Source organism: Taeniopygia guttata, chromosome 5, assembly GCF_048771995.1.
Source record: "Taeniopygia guttata chromosome 5, bTaeGut7.mat, whole genome shotgun sequence".
NCBI lineage: Eukaryota > Metazoa > Chordata > Aves > Passeriformes > Estrildidae > Taeniopygia > Taeniopygia guttata.
This window is the reverse complement of record NC_133030.1, coordinates 53348067-53365178: the sequence shown is the minus strand read 5'-3', so window position 1 is coordinate 53365178 and position 17112 is coordinate 53348067. Positions and strand designations below refer to the sequence as shown.

General features: G+C 37.8%; 1 protein-coding gene across 19 annotated transcripts in view; it reads left to right on the top strand.

Annotated features, from left to right (window-relative positions):
• Positions 1–17112, top strand: part of BEGAIN (brain enriched guanylate kinase associated) — a 159699-nt gene that overhangs the window by 28116 nt on the left and 114471 nt on the right. The window contains exon 1 of one of the 19 annotated variants that reach the window (XM_072930421.1): positions 478–17108. The exons of 17 other annotated variants lie outside the window; for them this stretch is intronic. In XM_072930421.1, coding sequence (XP_072786522.1) covers positions 17091–17108 — 18 coding nt within the window. In that variant the 5' untranslated portion in view covers positions 478–17090. Of the gene's footprint in view, positions 1–477; positions 17109–17112 lie in introns of those variants that run through there. One more of the 19 variants, XM_072930423.1, reaches the window with a different exon arrangement.

Genomic DNA, 17112 nt, shown 5'->3' with positions numbered 1-17112 from the left:
AAGTGCAACTCTGGAGATCATTGATGTGGAAAACTAGGAAGGAGGGGAGTGTTTAGGTCATCACCAAGCTAAATTAATCTGTATACAGTGGTAGCAAGACATGGAAGGATATAAATCCATGCCATGCAATTTTGCAGAGTTGTTCTAGCTTTCATAACATAAGGATATAAGCAGACAATGTTTGCAGAAGAGAAATTCTATTGGGCCAAATGATATAGCTGGGGAAAGAAAGCAACAGCAACCAAGACTCTTTGTGTCTAAACTTTTGTTTCTCTCAAATAAAGTTTCAAGGATGTCATGGCTTTTCTCTTTGCTTTTCAGAAATGTACCAACTGGTGTAATAAAATGTATGACTTCTCCCTATAAAACTTGACTACTCATTTCATCTGTGTCAGTTATTGCTCTAAAGAGGAAAAAACACAGCTTTTTTTTTTTTTTTTTTTTTTTTAATAATGACCTGGCAGCATGAAATATTTTGTTTAGAGGGTTCATTTGGCTTTGTAGTCATAGCCAGGATGCTGGACTGACCTCATTGCAGCCTTAAAGTGGAGATGATCCCAGCAGCCCTTTCCGAGTGATGTCTGAAGTACAGGCTTACAGGCAAATCCCTGCTATTCCTTTTGGTTTAAGAGAGAGAACCATGGTGTCATCTTCTCACTGACAAATACTAACACCAAACTGGAAGTTAAAGTGAATTCTCTATCCTAGAGGAATATGCCTGTTGGAGGGAATTCTGGAAACAGTTGCGTCAAACAGCAAAAATCACACAAGAGACCAATAGAGCCAGAATTTCAGTCTTTAAATTTAGATCCTTTCCCAGTTGTAAAGGATATCATAGGAGGGGTTTTCTTTGGTTGGCTCTGGCATTTTCCTACAGTGTTTGTGAAAAAAGTCACTTGGTATGTAGAGTTCAAAAATGTTATAATATTATAGATCAAAATTTTGTTTTCTAATCTTTTCCATTTGCTCCTAGATTTTCTAGATAAGTTCTTTTTAGCTCTTTCTTATATTACTTAATTATCTCACTCCCTTTTATTTTAGGCTTCATTTAATTTTTTTGGTTCAATAGATTCTGTATTCTGCCACATTGGTGATAATCCTTTCTCTGGTTCTCTTACTTGAGTTCCTCATATTTTCACTGTTTGAAGAAGAAATGTATAAGATGATAATTCTTTACGCTGAAGTTCTCCCTATGACTTTTTCTATTTTGGCCACCCAGAAAGCTATTTTCCCCTACAATATCTTGTGGATGCTTATATGCTTTAGTGTTTATCGATCTGCCTCTCCCTGATTAATGTCTCAGGCAGATTCTCAGCCCTAAAATTCCTTCTACTTCACCACAAAGCATTTGGCAGATGCACAGCCACCTTTTGTTTATTTCTGGACAAGGGCTATTATTTTACAGCTTTATATTCACAATGGTATTGTAACACCAAAGACCACTAACAACATAAATGTGCCTTCAGTTTAATTTATACCTAATTTAATGCCCCATTTCCTTGCCATAGTCAGACATAAGTGTTTTACAGATATAACACTGCCTGTGGGGGCTTTTTACTGAGTCCATCTCCTTTTGCTTCTGAAGATTTCACAGTCCTTGGTTCTTTTTCTCTCTCTCTGTTTGTGATATTGTGAAGCTTTGTTTACAATCTTTGTTTTACTTGTATCAGTACAGAGACACTAAGATACAAATTCATCTCCTGAGTAGTCCCATTGTCATTCAAAGAATGAAGTGAAAAGCAAGATTTGTGAAACTAGATGAAGTCTTGAACCACTTCCATCTTTGATACAAAAAATCAATTTAAATGCAAAATGAAACCTTTGACCGATACAAAATATATTTCAGTTTATAGATCTTAACTAGTTGAATCTTTATTAGTTGTATTTTCCTTGTCTTTTTCAAATAATCAGTGCAGTAATAATACATCTTTCCTAACTGAAATAAAATCATGATTGCAATTGTCACTGTATGACCGTGACATAAATATACAGGAAGAAACAGTGATATTTGTAGTGCTGGTAAACTAAATTTTAGGATAGATGGAGACAAAACCTCCATGTGAGTGCCATTATTTATCTTGCAATAGTAGGGTTCAAGAAGCTTACTGGATAGGAAATGTGAAGTAGATGAAGGAATTGAATCAAGGTTTCTAACAAGGTTTCTTTGCTGCTTGAATCACAATCTCCCTTTTGAGTTGACTTAAAAGAAGTCACTTTGTCTTAATTTAACCTTGACTGGAAAGCCAGCATGCAGTGACACTATTTATAAAGCGCTGTTCATTCATTTATTAGGGTCCCATTTAGATGTTTGTTTTTCCAAGCCTGTGCAACATCCTTGAGTCTTTGCAAGTGACTTCTTGTTCATCCTTATGCATTTGTCTTTCTTATGCCCAAACCTGCCTATTCTCCCATAGCAGTGATGGGAGCTCAATATTTGCCCAGCCCCTTTGAACTAATAACAGCTAAAGAAAACCCAGTGGAGCAAAATCCTCTTGAGTCCCACTCTTTTTCCATTTGCATATCCAGAAGTATTTTTTAAGTAGTTAACAGGGACACTCTGGCTGAAGTCACTTTGACGTGGCTCTGCTCAGTCTCTTCCATTGGCACTTAGTAAGGTAGAACCTTCTCTGGCCCATACTGAAAGCATTTCTTCTACAAACACTCAGCATTTGGTGACTTTCTGTTGACCTCCTGAGCCAGAGAGCAGTTCTGTAATGTCTCTGCAGTTTGGGAAAAGTGGGAACCTCTGCTCCCCAACTCTTTGTCAGGTATTCATCAGAAAACCATTAGCCTAGCAAAGCACTGGAAGACACCTTTTCAAAGAAATAATACTTCTCTTACAAATTTATTTAGTGCAACATGACAAGTTTGCAGGTGCACACTGCCTTCATTTGATACCTCTCCATTCTTCTTCTCTCTATAGACTTTGGATAGGCTCTCCTTACATTTCAGTCCCTTTTTATAATCTCAACAGCAATAGCACTGTTTGACATATGATCTGTGGCTCAGAAAAAATATGGGGTCACAAAAGAGTACAGTTTGCCTAATCTGTCTGCCATATAACAAAAATTCAAACTTGGGGACAAGCTGTACTATGGTGCTAAACAGTGATGCAGGCATAAAGAAACAAACACCTGCTGAGTAGAGAAAAAAGGTATTTCTTCACAGTCAGGAAATTCCATCATCATTTTTTGCTAGTTAAGGGGTAGAATAAAAATAACAATACATTTTCTAACTATTTTAGGCCTGTTTACAATCTTCATTTTTTTGCTTATAATCTCACTTATAAAAAAATGAAGTTTGTAAAAAGCTTTCCTTTGGGACCATTGCAGTAATCATCTGAGTGGCTGTATCTGTAGACAGCACACACCAGTGAACTCACAGAAAGAGATTTCCTTGCCTTATCAGTAACTTCTAAAAAGATCCTGATTGTCAGAGTTCCATAAAAGGGCACAATCAGATATCTGCAATATTTCTTATCAGCCTAAGAAATCTGGAAGATCTAGAAATACCTGCTTATAATTACTCAAGAGAAGGCCATAGTCCTCAGTTACAGAGAATTTCATTACCTGGAGAATCCCCTTCCACTTTGCTGCAGCTTTACTTACTGATTACATGCATAGAAATTAGTGGCAGCTCTCTTCAAAAAACTACAAATAGAAATGCTTTAAACAGAAGCAAAATTCCCTTCTTCTTGCACTCAAGAGCTCAGGCAGGGCTGCTCTGGAGGAGACAGACACGACACTGCCTCTCAAATGCTTCACTTCTGTTCCATCTCCTCTTTTTTTCTCTCTAAAAAAAGCCAAGCAGATATTGTTACCACAAATGGTCAGTTGTCATTTGCCTGTAAGAGGAATATGGAAAAGCCTTTTTCATCTTTGTGAAGCCTCTATAACGAATATAATAAAGACAAAACTGATGAGATCCTTTGGCACTTAAACAATAATCAGAAATGGATGAGAAATGCTATATATTGTCTAACTATGTAAACTGCTCTACAGAGACTTAGTATGTATGTGTTCTTTATAGCTCAGATCCATATGGGAAGATAAATTTTTGCTAAATCTGAGATTCCTGAGAAGCTAGTTCATACAGTTTGTTCTTTGTTTTTCTTTTTTTTTTTTTTTTTTGTAATTCTTTTGTCTCTTCAGAGAGGCATGGCTGAGGGGGGACAAAAAACCATTTGTGAACTCTCCTCCTTATTTTTCAGAAATAGGAAATTCACTCCCTTACAATAAGTTCTGCCTGGCACTATGGTCCTTCCTGCTTCATTCATTAAAAATAGCAATGCAGCAGCATGAATAAATCCTTTGGGATTCTACATTAAATGCAGAGTCTTGCATCCTGGGCTGGCTTACATCTGTGTAGCCCTTTTGATGTCTGCTGGCACACCACTGCAGCTGTCCCTCATAGTAGGCATTTGAATTTATTAACATGCTTGCTCCTTTTTTATTTATCTCCCGCTCTCAGGGCCTCACCCTTAAAGATTTACTGCACTTTGGAGGGGTGAGGCACTCTGTAGATGCTCTGAAGACAAGATAATTGCTGAATCAAAACCTCCCAAAAGAATATGAGCTTTGAACTTTGCTTTCAAGATTTAAATTCTCTATTTCTCAGCATGTGTATAAAAAATTGTCAGACAATAATCTCCTAATAAGATGCCTGTAGATAACCAGAGGAAGAGAGAGGAGCAGTCCTTTAAAATATTGCCCACTAAAATTCAGACAGTAAATCTTCAGTCCAGCAAGTAATTAAACACATAAATAATCACATGAAGTTCTCTGGGACTACTCATATACACAATTATTAGTATAAGCATTTGCACTACTGGGATTTAGTAATGCAGGTCTAATTAAACAAAACAAAAATGGTTAGCAACCCAAGCTGGGTTGAGTCACTGTAAGAACTGTTGCTGACTAGTGCATTGTTATTCTGGACAGAATATATAAACCAAAATTCTACCTTTCATTAGGTATGGATCCCAATGTTTTATTTTGCAATATCTAATGGCATTAACATATTTTAAGAACTATCAAAGAGAAGATTTTTAGAGGATCTGTGGTTGCTAGGAGACTGCTGTTTCATCCTGCAAATCTTCCACACTGCAAAGAGCAAACTGGCAATAATCAGGGTTTTCCTGCCAGACAGCACTCAAACAACTGAAGTTTATGGGTTATTGTTTAAAAAATGTGATTTAAACCAAAGTTTGTACAACAGGAAAATTTAAGAGTCCTAGGATTTCAGCAAGTATGTATTCATCTTGTATCTATAATATGGCACCCTTAAATTCTTTTTTAATTGATAACACCTTGGGTGCCTGATATCTAGAAACTTGTTTTCAGGGTGCTGACAAGTTTCTGCCAGCATAGGAAGAGCTGAGCTCATTTAAGTCCTTTCAGAGGGAGAGTTTGGCCATCCCCAGCCCTGCCATTTCTATTGCCTTACAGGCAGCCAGTCTGCGCCCTGAGCAACCTCAAACCACCTCCTTTAGCACCTGCACCTCTGGCACCTCCCAGGTTACAGCTACAGAAGTGCATTGGTCTCCCTGGCACCCAAACATCTCATGACATGTGCAGGCAGAGGTAAGGGTGCCACAGTGGAGTTTTTACACTGACTTCATCTCCTAATTTTAACTAAATTAAAGGAAATATCCCATATCTGCTAAATCAGAGTCATTTTATTGCAGTCACTGAAAGGATATAGTATAGATCTCGGAAAGCACTGAGGTCCATAATCTGGTGATCTTTAAAATGCTGTATTCGCTATGAACCAGGTGCTCTGCTAAGCACAAGAGCATGCTGTTTTCAATGAAATAACACTTGTGATCAGATCTCTGTATCAGTTTTATGCTCTCCTGGATCACTGTCTTTAGCATGGTTTAAATAGGTATATGCTACAAAGGTAGCATATAATGAAGAATAATATCTATTTTCTCATTCATGGCTTTTCAGTTATTCAGTGTAACATCACAGTATTAAACCCCAATATGACTGGAGCCAGTCTTTTTATGGATTTTAATCTTGGTTCTATTTAACTGCAAATTCCTTCATTTCTCCTCATGACCAGGTAAGAACAATGTTCTGATCTGATCCTTCACTGTCCTCATCTAGCACCATGGCCAAACTCTTTTCTCCTTCAAAGGAGAGTATAAAGATAAAGAGTGTATGAAAGAAAGTGCCCATGGGGACAAAAGGGGCAGGAGAGAGAACTAAGGGTAAAATGTTAGCTGAAGTAACAGTGTGGGTGACTGTCATTCCTTTCAGAAAAAACTATGGCTTCCCACAGAATCTTCTGATAATCTTCTACTTACTCTGTAATGATTCAAACCTGGATTGTAATTATATTTAAGCACTTTATAATTTCAATCTAAAACCTGACATTTCCATGCAATTACATGTCCTAAATGTGGTATTTGTCCTCCACCATGGTAAGATTATATAGTAATAGTAGCAATGAACATGGCTGAATCATTGACAAATTCAACCTTAACTATCTTCTTGTGCTTGCCTTGACAACTAGACTATTGAATTCCAACCGTATGAAAATCTAAAAATAGCACTGTGTGAAGAAAGACTGCAGGCAAAGCCACTAGATAATACAGGCTCAATGCTTCTGTGAAATGTGACACGTGCAAAAGCCAGATGTAATTTTAACAATACAGCTTCCTTTTTGACAAAGGAATCTCCAGAGTCTGATTTAATGTCTCCACAGTAAAGCCTAGCAATTCCACGTTTTGTGTGGGAGTAAGAGCAGACTTCTTTAAACTCCCAAAAAAGAACCCCTGAGAAGAATGCTAATGCACAGTGAAGTGAAAATAAAAAGACCTCTGATGACCCTGTAGCAATTAAGACACCATCCAAGTCCAGCATAAAAGTCACCTTATATTATACTTCAAATTATTACAGTGACACCAGTGGACTCAGAAATACTGACACACACCAGTAATAGTGTGGTTTTGCAGGAAAAAAAAAAAAAAGTCACTACAGCTTAGGAAATATTTCCTAGACAATATTAGAATGAGAACTTGGCTGGCTTATGCAGGAATGCAGAGGGAAGCTGGCAAAAGGAGCTTTTCTTACTTTCATACCCTGCCTGGAGTGTAGTAAATAGACAGATGAAGTAGTTAGCAAATTAGTTAAAAACTTGGGAGAATAAAGTTCAAGACTCTTCTGCCTTTTAACTGACACTACCTGGCCTTGGGACTCCCTTAAAGAACTCAAGCTTTCTTTAAAATAGGTACTTCTCTAAGCCCTATCTTACCTAGCAGTTTCATTTGATGGCAATTAATATTCACCATCTTAAGGCTCTGAGTTATAAATATAAATACATCCATGTATAATACAGATATATATTAGGAATATATGATGATCCCTCTTCATCTCTTGACCTCCACATGGAGAGCAGAAGACACTACAATTTAACAGAGAACAAATGAGATATGCCTGTTTTACAGATGCATAATTTGCACGTACCCTAACACAACTGAGGCCACAAATGCACAAGGCAGGTTTTGCACTGGCATAAAAACAAAAGCAGCATCAACCAACAGCACTTCTAGGAATATGATCTTTTTGCTTCCCCATATTTATACTTTCCTGGCACATAAGCTAAAGTTGTGACTAGAACAAGTTCATTTCATTCGAGTAACATCCTAATTCCCTTCTAGTCTGCTCTGGCTTTGGGGACAGTTTTTTATCTTTTGGGAAGTTCCTATTCCTTTGGTGAAGAGACTGGTTTGAAGGAAGAAGATCAAAGTTCTCCTTAGCATTATTCTCTGGCCTCATTCTTTTATTGTTAAATGAAGTTCTCTTAAACAATTACAGGCAAAAATCCAAATGATCCATCACAGGCCATGGCTTTTTATTCCCTGGAATTACTGTTGTTCCAGAAATAGATGCAGCACCACTGGTATGACTTTGAAGCCCCACTCCTGTTCGTTGGAAGTAGGATGAAAAATCAGGTGAATCAATAAACAGATACTGTTTTCCACCAGTGTTGTGACAGGAGAAATGAAAGCTTTGAAGTTTGCCTTTCTTTTGAAGGAAATATCTGTGATATTGCCTGGGTATTTTGGTGCACCTTGCTTAGTTTACTCTTCCCTGCCCATAGACAAGTTCACAGGTGACAAAAGTCATGAACACAAATGTCCTACTTTTAGGAGACCTGCTCACGTCCCCAGGGTACAGGTCCCAGGGAAGATGTGGTGCCTTGGGAACTGATTCATGCTGAAGGCAGTAAAGCAGAAAGAAAACTCCATTTGTTGTAAGACAAATTTGCACTGATTTATATTGTCCTTTGTTCATGGACTCAGAAGTCAAGAAGACCATAAAAGGTGTCTAGTCTGTCCTCCTGCCCCAAGAAAGCAAAAAGTTGTATGTAAATCCTTCCAATCTTTAGGGAACATGCCGCAGCTATTATGGGAAATCTCCTCAGCACATTACTATCTCTGTGATTAAAATAATACCTTAACACTTTCTCTAGCTTTTTTGTCTTCACTTTGAATCCATTATTTCCTATTTAATCCACACAGAACAGGAAAAATGGTAGATTTCCATTCTCTACTGCCATCTTTACCCAGTTTGAAAAACAAATATCTTTATTCATTGAAATTTTGGTTTTGCTATGAAGTTTTTTGGCTTCTTAGGATTCTGGTTGCCCTCCTCTGAACCTTTGCTTTAGGGATGGTTCTGAATACAGGGCACAGAACTAGGGACAAAAACAAAACTTAAAGGTGAAATTTTGTCTAACAGGTCCCCATATGAATACTTTTATCACCTAGACAGGTATGAATGCAGTCAGAGCATAAAATGCATGTTTTGTAACAAACAAAGTTCTACAAATGTAGGATGTATGAATTTTGAAGTTCTGCTCCCGCTCCGTCTCTTGGTCCCACTTCCCATCTTCAACATTCGTGAACAAAACATCCTCACTATGCAGGGACATATGTAGAAACACAGAGATGCAAACACAGAAGTTCACAGGAGCAGCTATGTCAGAATTCATGTGTCATCAGGGTCATGGTGAGCCAAGCTTTGGTTCCACCCAGTACAAACCCATACCTGCCCAGTCAGGAGTCAGTGAACCAGGATTTTGCAGTTACTCCTGGCTGTCTCAGACACCACTTTTTATTATCTATTGACAAACAGGAGCTTTTAAAATGACAGCTGCTGTAGCTAAGTGCTTTAATATCAGGTCTGTAATGGCAGTTACCACAGTCTGTTACAGACAGCCACATATGTGTGCTGGCAATGTGCAGTTAGCAGTATTATGTATTAGTTTAGGAGACATAGAGTCAACTAGATTGCATTTTACTCAGTCTCTTCAGTCTCACATACAGTATTTACAGCTATACTGTCACTGATGGGGTCACACTGGCTGGAACTGAAGTGTACAGAGGATTGGTTGGGTGTGGCTTCACTATTTTAATCTTTTGTAATGTTATGGCATCATAGGATGATGAATATTCTAAAGAAAATAATTCATAAATCCATTGTCACTAGTGCTGCTGTGTGGCTGCACCATAAAGGGAACAAAACCACTGTGCATATCTGTCTCTACTTTAGTGGGTCAGGTCATGGAACATTTCTTTTTCATTTGAAGAGTTCGTACAGCTCCTAGCGCCATGGATCCTCATCTCTGCTGATGACTACAAGGACTGTTTCCATAAAAACCAAGCATTTAATCACAATAGTTACATGCACACGTTCAAATAATCAGATTGAGCAAAAATATACTGAATAACTTAAGTGGAGTCTGAACTATCATTTTAAGGCAGGAAGCCCACTGTTTTCAATGGTCTTTTGTTCAGGTTTCACTGGATGGCTTGTCCAGTGACATGGAGAAGAGATGTAGGCTCTTTTAGAACCATTTTTTTAGGGGAACTACAGAATTCACGCCACTTGGGGGTACTGGGTATGACAGAAATCAGCTTGACTCATTGAAACAGACATTTAAAAGCAGAACCTCTAGTGATATAAATCAGCAAGACTTCACTTCAGTGGAGGTCTACTAATTTACCCCTGCTGGGAATGTGGTTTTGAGACTTTACATAGTGAAAAAGAAACTAAGGAAGCAAAATAAAGATTCTAAAATATTAGGAAATAAAACAGCTTGAAAAATGCTATGTTTTCCCATCCATGCAAAAGAGAATCCTGTAGGCTACAGTTTCAATTCAATATGTTGCTATTTGACACATGTTCACGCATGCAGGACATGTCATGGAGAATTTAAATGCCTGTTGTGAGAAAAATTCCCAATATTTATTTTAATTTTATCTCTGTTATGGTTATTTCTCAGTCTTTTTCAGCAAAAATTCAGTGAGATCAGACTTTGCCAGTGATTTTTAGAATACTAGTGCTGAAAAGATCTTCAGCCATGCAGACGAAAAAACAAAAAAAAAGAAGGAAGACCTAGTGTATGTTGAAGGTCAGGCAGAAGTTCAGAATAACTTAGCTCTTGTCCAGTTATTAAGGAGATTCTGTGCCTCATCTTTCAGTGTGAATGAGAGTGAACAGGGAATACTTGGAGGATATCTGAGGAAAGATGAGGAAGGTTTAACAGAAACCGTCATAATTACAGCAAACTGCTACTCTTCTCTCTGCTGATGTCAGGAATCCTGCAGTACTCCCCAGCCCAAAATCTTGCTCAATTGACACATGAATAGGCAAGCTCAGAAGCAAAGCTTTTCTCTGTGTGCAATGGTACAAATATATCCTAAGTGGTGAAGAGAAAATGCAACATGAAGCGAAGCTAAGGCTTCATGGTCAAGCAACCTGAGCAATCAAGGATGAAGAGAGGCGGCATAAAACATGACAATTTTTGCAAAAGTAACTTTTTGTTAAGAGAAGCAATTTCACACTCAAGGAACAAGTCATGATCTATCTAGATTTGCACGAAGTAGCTCATAAAGTGCTCAGTTGAGAATTACTGTCTAAAAGTTATGAAATGGAGAGTAATTCAAGATGATTAATCTGAATGAAAAGCCTATGTAAATGTTAAAATGGAAGACTGTCATGTTGGAAAGGGATTATTGGAACTTTCAAAGAAGATTTTGGATACATTTTATTGCAAATACTTGTTAGTGACTTTGAGCCAATAAACAGGTTTGCCTAAACAATAAAGATATTTAGAGGTATTGACAACAATGAGGAAGCTCATATAAGAACTGGTTTATTTATAAGCAGAATAATGAAATTTTAACACAACATATCCACATCAATACTTTATTTTGTGGAGCTCATAATTTGGCAGCAGCAGCGAAACAGAGATCCAGGTGTGTTGTTAGACTGTAAAACAGCTGTGAGCTTCCAGTGAGAGAGAACCACAAGAAATATGAGACAAGCCTAAGATGCACTGCAGATATATTTCTTTAGAGTCACTGAAGCATACATCTGCCATACAAGGTACTGCCAAGGTGCTTTGTACATGATGCATATTCTGAACACCCATTTTCAAATCAGATTTAAGGTAATTTGGAACAGATCCAGAGAAGGATTACTGAAATGACTGAGGGAAAGGAGTACAATCTTCTGAGAGCAGTCAGAGAATCACATCTTGTTTTCCTTCTCAGATAAAACATCTCTTCATAAATGTGTATGGAAATGTAAAAACAAGGTGGGAGTAATAAGCTTTAAACATAAAACTGGTGTAAGATCAAAGAGAGAACTGGTCATACAAAATTTAACATGGTTTAAATCACCATCTGATTTCAATCAATTTAGAAGTGTTCAGAAAACCAGGGTAGAAACAAATCTAACTGTTTCAAGATGGATCCCAGCAGCCTTATGGACATTGCATGACAGAGTGCTGGTGTTCTGGTGCAGCGTAAAAATTCTGGGTGTTGAACTCAGTCGTCTGCTCTAAGAATTAAAAAGACAATTTATCTTTTTGATTTCTGAGTTAAGTCCATTTGTGCCATATTTTTGCTGTTTGCAATTGCAGTTTGTCCCAGCTATCTGAGTTTTCATTTGCAACTTAATGTTACTGTGGAGGATTTCTTCTTTCAACCCAAGAAACATCGGAATTTGGTCCTTGATAGGGAGAGAACCCTGGGAAAGTGCAATGCTACTCTTGGTGATGTTGAGAGATTTGTTATGACTTACTTGTGGTTGGTAAGTCTGAACTGGTTGAAAAATGCTTTTCCTCATGTCCAACATGAAAATCCTCCACAGCTAAATGGAACCCTCCCATTCTTTCTAGTATGTGTGGCATTCCTCTTCCCAAGGGAAAATGTTTTTCATTTCAGTGGCTCCAACAAGTTCCATAGTATGGAAAGGATAAAAGCTGTTATTCATTGGCAGCTTCTGCCTTTTTCCCTCAGTGTTAAACCTCTTCACCTTTTATATATGAAATATATTCAGATGAGCATGGTGGAGATGTTTTATGGTCCATGGCGTGGAGCACATGCTTTCTGAGCAAAATATCTATTACAGTGGCAACTGTGGAGACTTGGACTCAATTTTCTATGTACCTCCATGAAAATTTCAGTCAAGAGTTTTGCAGAAAGACAATCCTTCTTTTGTAAATATCTATCAGATGCATTTAATACAATCAAATACAAATGGGCGCTTCCTCCAGCTCTTTTAAAGTTTCTATAGATTAAATTTTAGTCTTTCTTCAGGCATTGCCTGAGTGATAGTTAAAAGCAAATAAAAGAAATCTCTAAAAATTGATTAACATCTAAATAAAGATTGATCCTATTAAATTATGTAGTCTGTAATTTTTATTAAATCAAATCTTTAACTCTTGTACTCTGTAGGAAAAGAAAGGGAAAAGGACCACAGTGGTTTCTATCAATAAAACTTTAGTACAACAGTGAGCAGAAAATAATGCTGAAGCAATATAGTTGGATTGAAAACATGTGGCTGTTTACAAATGTGCCAGAAGTCCAGACAACTTTTGTTGTGAATGAGCTCTCATTTACAGCTTTCCTCAGCAAAGAAATAAAAGTAATTTCCACAGGAATAAACAAGTTTCAGTAAACAGTAAGAATAAATTACTGGCAGTAACTTCCTGCTATTCTTTCTTTCCTGGTACCTCTGGCAGCAACAAGCCAACATGCAACTCCCAAGTCACTGAACATGGTGGGAGGACTTGGTGAGCACTGAGCCAGACCCTGGGCCCAGTGCCCCCTCTAAAATGAAAAGCTTTTTCCAAGAAAACAAAAGATAATAAATAAAATTGAAAATTCACCTCCAGGGAACTTCTTTTTCACACATACATTGAGCATATGCAGAAGGATGAAAATTAACCTCAAGGTCTCAGAGGAAGGAAATTTCTTTAGACATCTGAAAGACCTGAAATCTCATGATTGCTTATCCCTCAAAAAGGGATCATAAAGGAAATAAAACAAAAGCACAATGTGAACTGAATAGAATGACAGAACATCAGTATGACTTTTTCATTAAAAAATATTTAGGTTCAATAATCAGTATTTATATATTTATATTTTATATTTCTATTTTATGGTTTATGGTTTATATTTTGTATATTTATATTTATATATAATCAGATGTCGATTATATAAAAAACCCAAATAACAGGATCACTATACTAAGCTTTATCTATGTCAATGACTAAGAATATTCTGCCATTGTCTTGAACTTGTTTGATTCATTAATGAAACATGGAAGGATGAAAAATCAGTGATCATAGTATCCTTCATTCACTCTGCTAACTTGAAAAAAACCCAGAGGTTGTCTTGCAGTCTAAATGGCAATCACCATATTCTAAAGAGGGAAAAAAGCACATTTAAATTTCCTGAGGTTTCCATTAACAGCATCCATGCTTTCATTCAAGCCAGCAAATGACTTTGTTCTCAAAGAAAACCAAAGAATGTCAACTTGCAATCTAAAATAAGTGAGGGGTGGTGGACTATGTTAAAAAAAAATAAAAAAAGTAACTGACTTCTATTTTAATATCTGCTCCAAAATGGACCTTTAAATGCTTAAGACTTCCAAAAAAAGGTGAGTCCTGGTAGTTGTTTGGTGTATCACATTTGCTTCCTTCAAAAACTTGGAAAAAAATCAGGTTTCTTTCAATATTATTACTTATTACCCAAAAGTGCTTCCAGAGATAGTTGCCACACCATATCTGTAAAAATTAAAATCTTCAAACTTCAGTATTTCAAGTCTCAGCATTTTAAATAAACTGTATATAGAAATATAGCCTATTGATTTACTCGGACCAAACTTTTTATTAAAAGAAAAAAATGTTATTTTTAGGCCAATTAAATAAATTCTTTAGTCATACTGCATTGGTATTGTTAAAAAAATCCCATGTAAATAAATCACATCTGATATTTTTATAATTGAAGGTAATTACTGATCTTAATTTAAAATATTTACTTTAAAAAATCACACAGATTCAATCACTACTCAGTTTAGGCATCAAGAATCTCTTGAAATGAATCAACATGCTAGCAAGCAACAATTTATGGATGACTTACCATTAAGAACATTCTTGCACCATCCTTTACTTTAGTCTGTCTGCTTGAAATAGGCCCCATGAGACTTTAAGGACAAGATTTGTCCTTAAAGTGGCCAATTCAGAGCTGTTTAGAATATATTTTTAAATCAATTCAGTAAGATGTTTCAAATAGGAGCCTTCATAGACAGCAGTGGGAGAATGATGCAACCTCTAAACTTCCACAGGCTAAATCAATGGCAGGGATCTGGCTAGGAACAGCAATTTTGCCTTAGTAAAAATGTCACCTAGTGATTACAGAGCTTTTTCAGAAAACTGCAGACTTTTTAAATAGTTATGAGTTGTTAAGGCTTCTTTGGGGGAAAAAAGAAAAAAAGGAAAAAATTAAATGTGGAAGAGGAAATGGAAGAAGAAAAAGGAAAAAAGAGGATAAAAAATTACTTTTTTTAAGGGACATGGCTATCTGAGAAAATAAACTGCTTAAGATGAAAACTGTGTTTCGACAGATGCTCCTGTCTTTGTTTTCACCACTTCTCATATCTGTACACCCATTTGACTCCCTAAGCTGAAAGCTAGGGCAATCTGCTGAAGAACATCCAGGCTCCAGTCCTGTCCTGTGCTCCTATTTATTTACTAGAAGTGGATTCCTGTCAAAAGATGTAATGGAGCATTGCAGTGCTGCAGCCCAGAGAGGCCCCTGACCTGGGCAGGCAGAGCATCCTCTTCGGGTAGGATTGATCTGACCCCAAAGTTTCCACATCAGAGAGGAGAGATCTCTACTGCACAGCCTGCCAGGGAAGGGCAGAGTAGAACACTCTCAATGGACCGAGGGAAATTTGGCCATATTACATGGAACAAAGAGCTTTTACTGTGAGGATGTAAAAAACCCAGCCCTACCTACCAGGAGGAAAAAAAAAAAAAAAAAAAAAATTGCAGCTTGGCTTAGTTTTCTTGTTTGAATTGGTGTTAGGCATTTACTGTGCTTTTTTTCTCCCTACTAATTTCCTGTCAGGATTGGCAGCCAATGACTCACTTGTATTCACAGATGAGTATCACCAAAACATTAGTCTACAGCTCCTCTTCTCAATACTTTGATTTAATCACACAAAGCAACCCCCGCACTGACCCCATGAGTGCAGCATTATTCAAAGCACGAGGCAAAAGCAAGGCCAGGTATCTTCCCTTTATGTCTGCAGATATTGCTATAATAGAAGCTCTAAAATCAGATATTGTAAATACTCTGTCTTCACAGCGACTCCCGGAGTTCAAGGCAAAGAAATAGTGAGTAGCCATGCAAAAGAACTATTATCTCCCCAAAAATTAAAGAAACATGATGAGCAGGGCAGTGTTGGAGTATTCATGTCTGGAGAGCCAAGCTGGCAAGACAGTGAGTCTGCCAGTAGACTCTCATGCCCAGGCAGAAAGCCTCTGTGGTTCATTTTTTGATCAGCAATGTTGAATCTATTTCCTGTCAACTACAGAATATGCAGGATTCAATGGACGGAAAAAAAAAATAGGGAAAGCAATTATGGGTCCTTAGGTTACATTTTCAATCTCAAGAGTCCACGCACAGCCTTGTGGTTCCAACACAGCATGTATATAACACATGTTTAAATAGCAAGGACCACGTAAACGAGCATTACATATGTTACTGAGAAACTGAGGAGGGCTTTTCCTGCAGCTGGCTTCCTGCCTACCAAATTATGGTGAATGGCTAAAATCCTTAATATTTGACATCAGAAATTGCCGTGCAAACACCAACCTGACTGACAGATTCTCTAATGGGCAAATCAAAAGTAAATGAGAAAAAGGGAAGACAAGTGACCCAATGAAGAACCAACAATTTGTCATTTGGGATGTTGTATTAGGTAGTTTGACAAATTTCCTGCTGGTTGGCTGATTAAATTTACATTTTCTATTTTTAGTCTTTAATTTATTTCATACTCAAATATGATTGTTAGCCATTAATCAATAAGGTTTAAAGTGCTCATGATTAACGGCCAATGCTTTCAGTATAAATAAGAGATTCTGTGATGCTGGGATTTGTCTGGCTCTAGAGATTGCAGGATTGCTCTGAGTGCTCATCCCTTAGTTACAATAAAGCGGGACTGGGAGAATTGATGAGATTCTGTGCCAGCGCTCTGCTAAAATGAAATGGGAGCAGCTATTTAGGATCTGCACGAGATACTGACAAAAAAAAGAAACCAAAGGGTTAACAAGACTACGCTAACAAGTAATGCTGGAGAAATTAATGAGTCTCCGTGCTATAGATAAGCAGGAATTTGCAGAACCTATAGGGTAAAAAGACCCGAGGCAGGTTAATGGAATGACCAGCCCCGGCCGTGGTGGGTGTGTGAGGATGCGAGGGGAGCCTCGGTCCGCGGCAGAGCCGAGCCCAGGGGCAGCGGGAGCCCGGCGGGACAGGGCCGGGAGCTCCAGGCGGGTCAGCAGCAGCGAAAGGGTTAACCAGACGCCTCCATGTATTGAGATGTTAATTGTCAAGATAGTGTATTACTTGAGGAAAGTAATTTGATTACTCGAAACTCCCACTAAGGAGGTGCGCTCGCGTCCCTCCATCTGTCGGGCTCAGCCGAAGATGCTGAATTGAGCTCCGAATTCACGTGTGATGAAGTCACTGTCAATCCCCGCCAGCCCAGCCCGCTGCCATGCCCACCGCACACAGGGTAG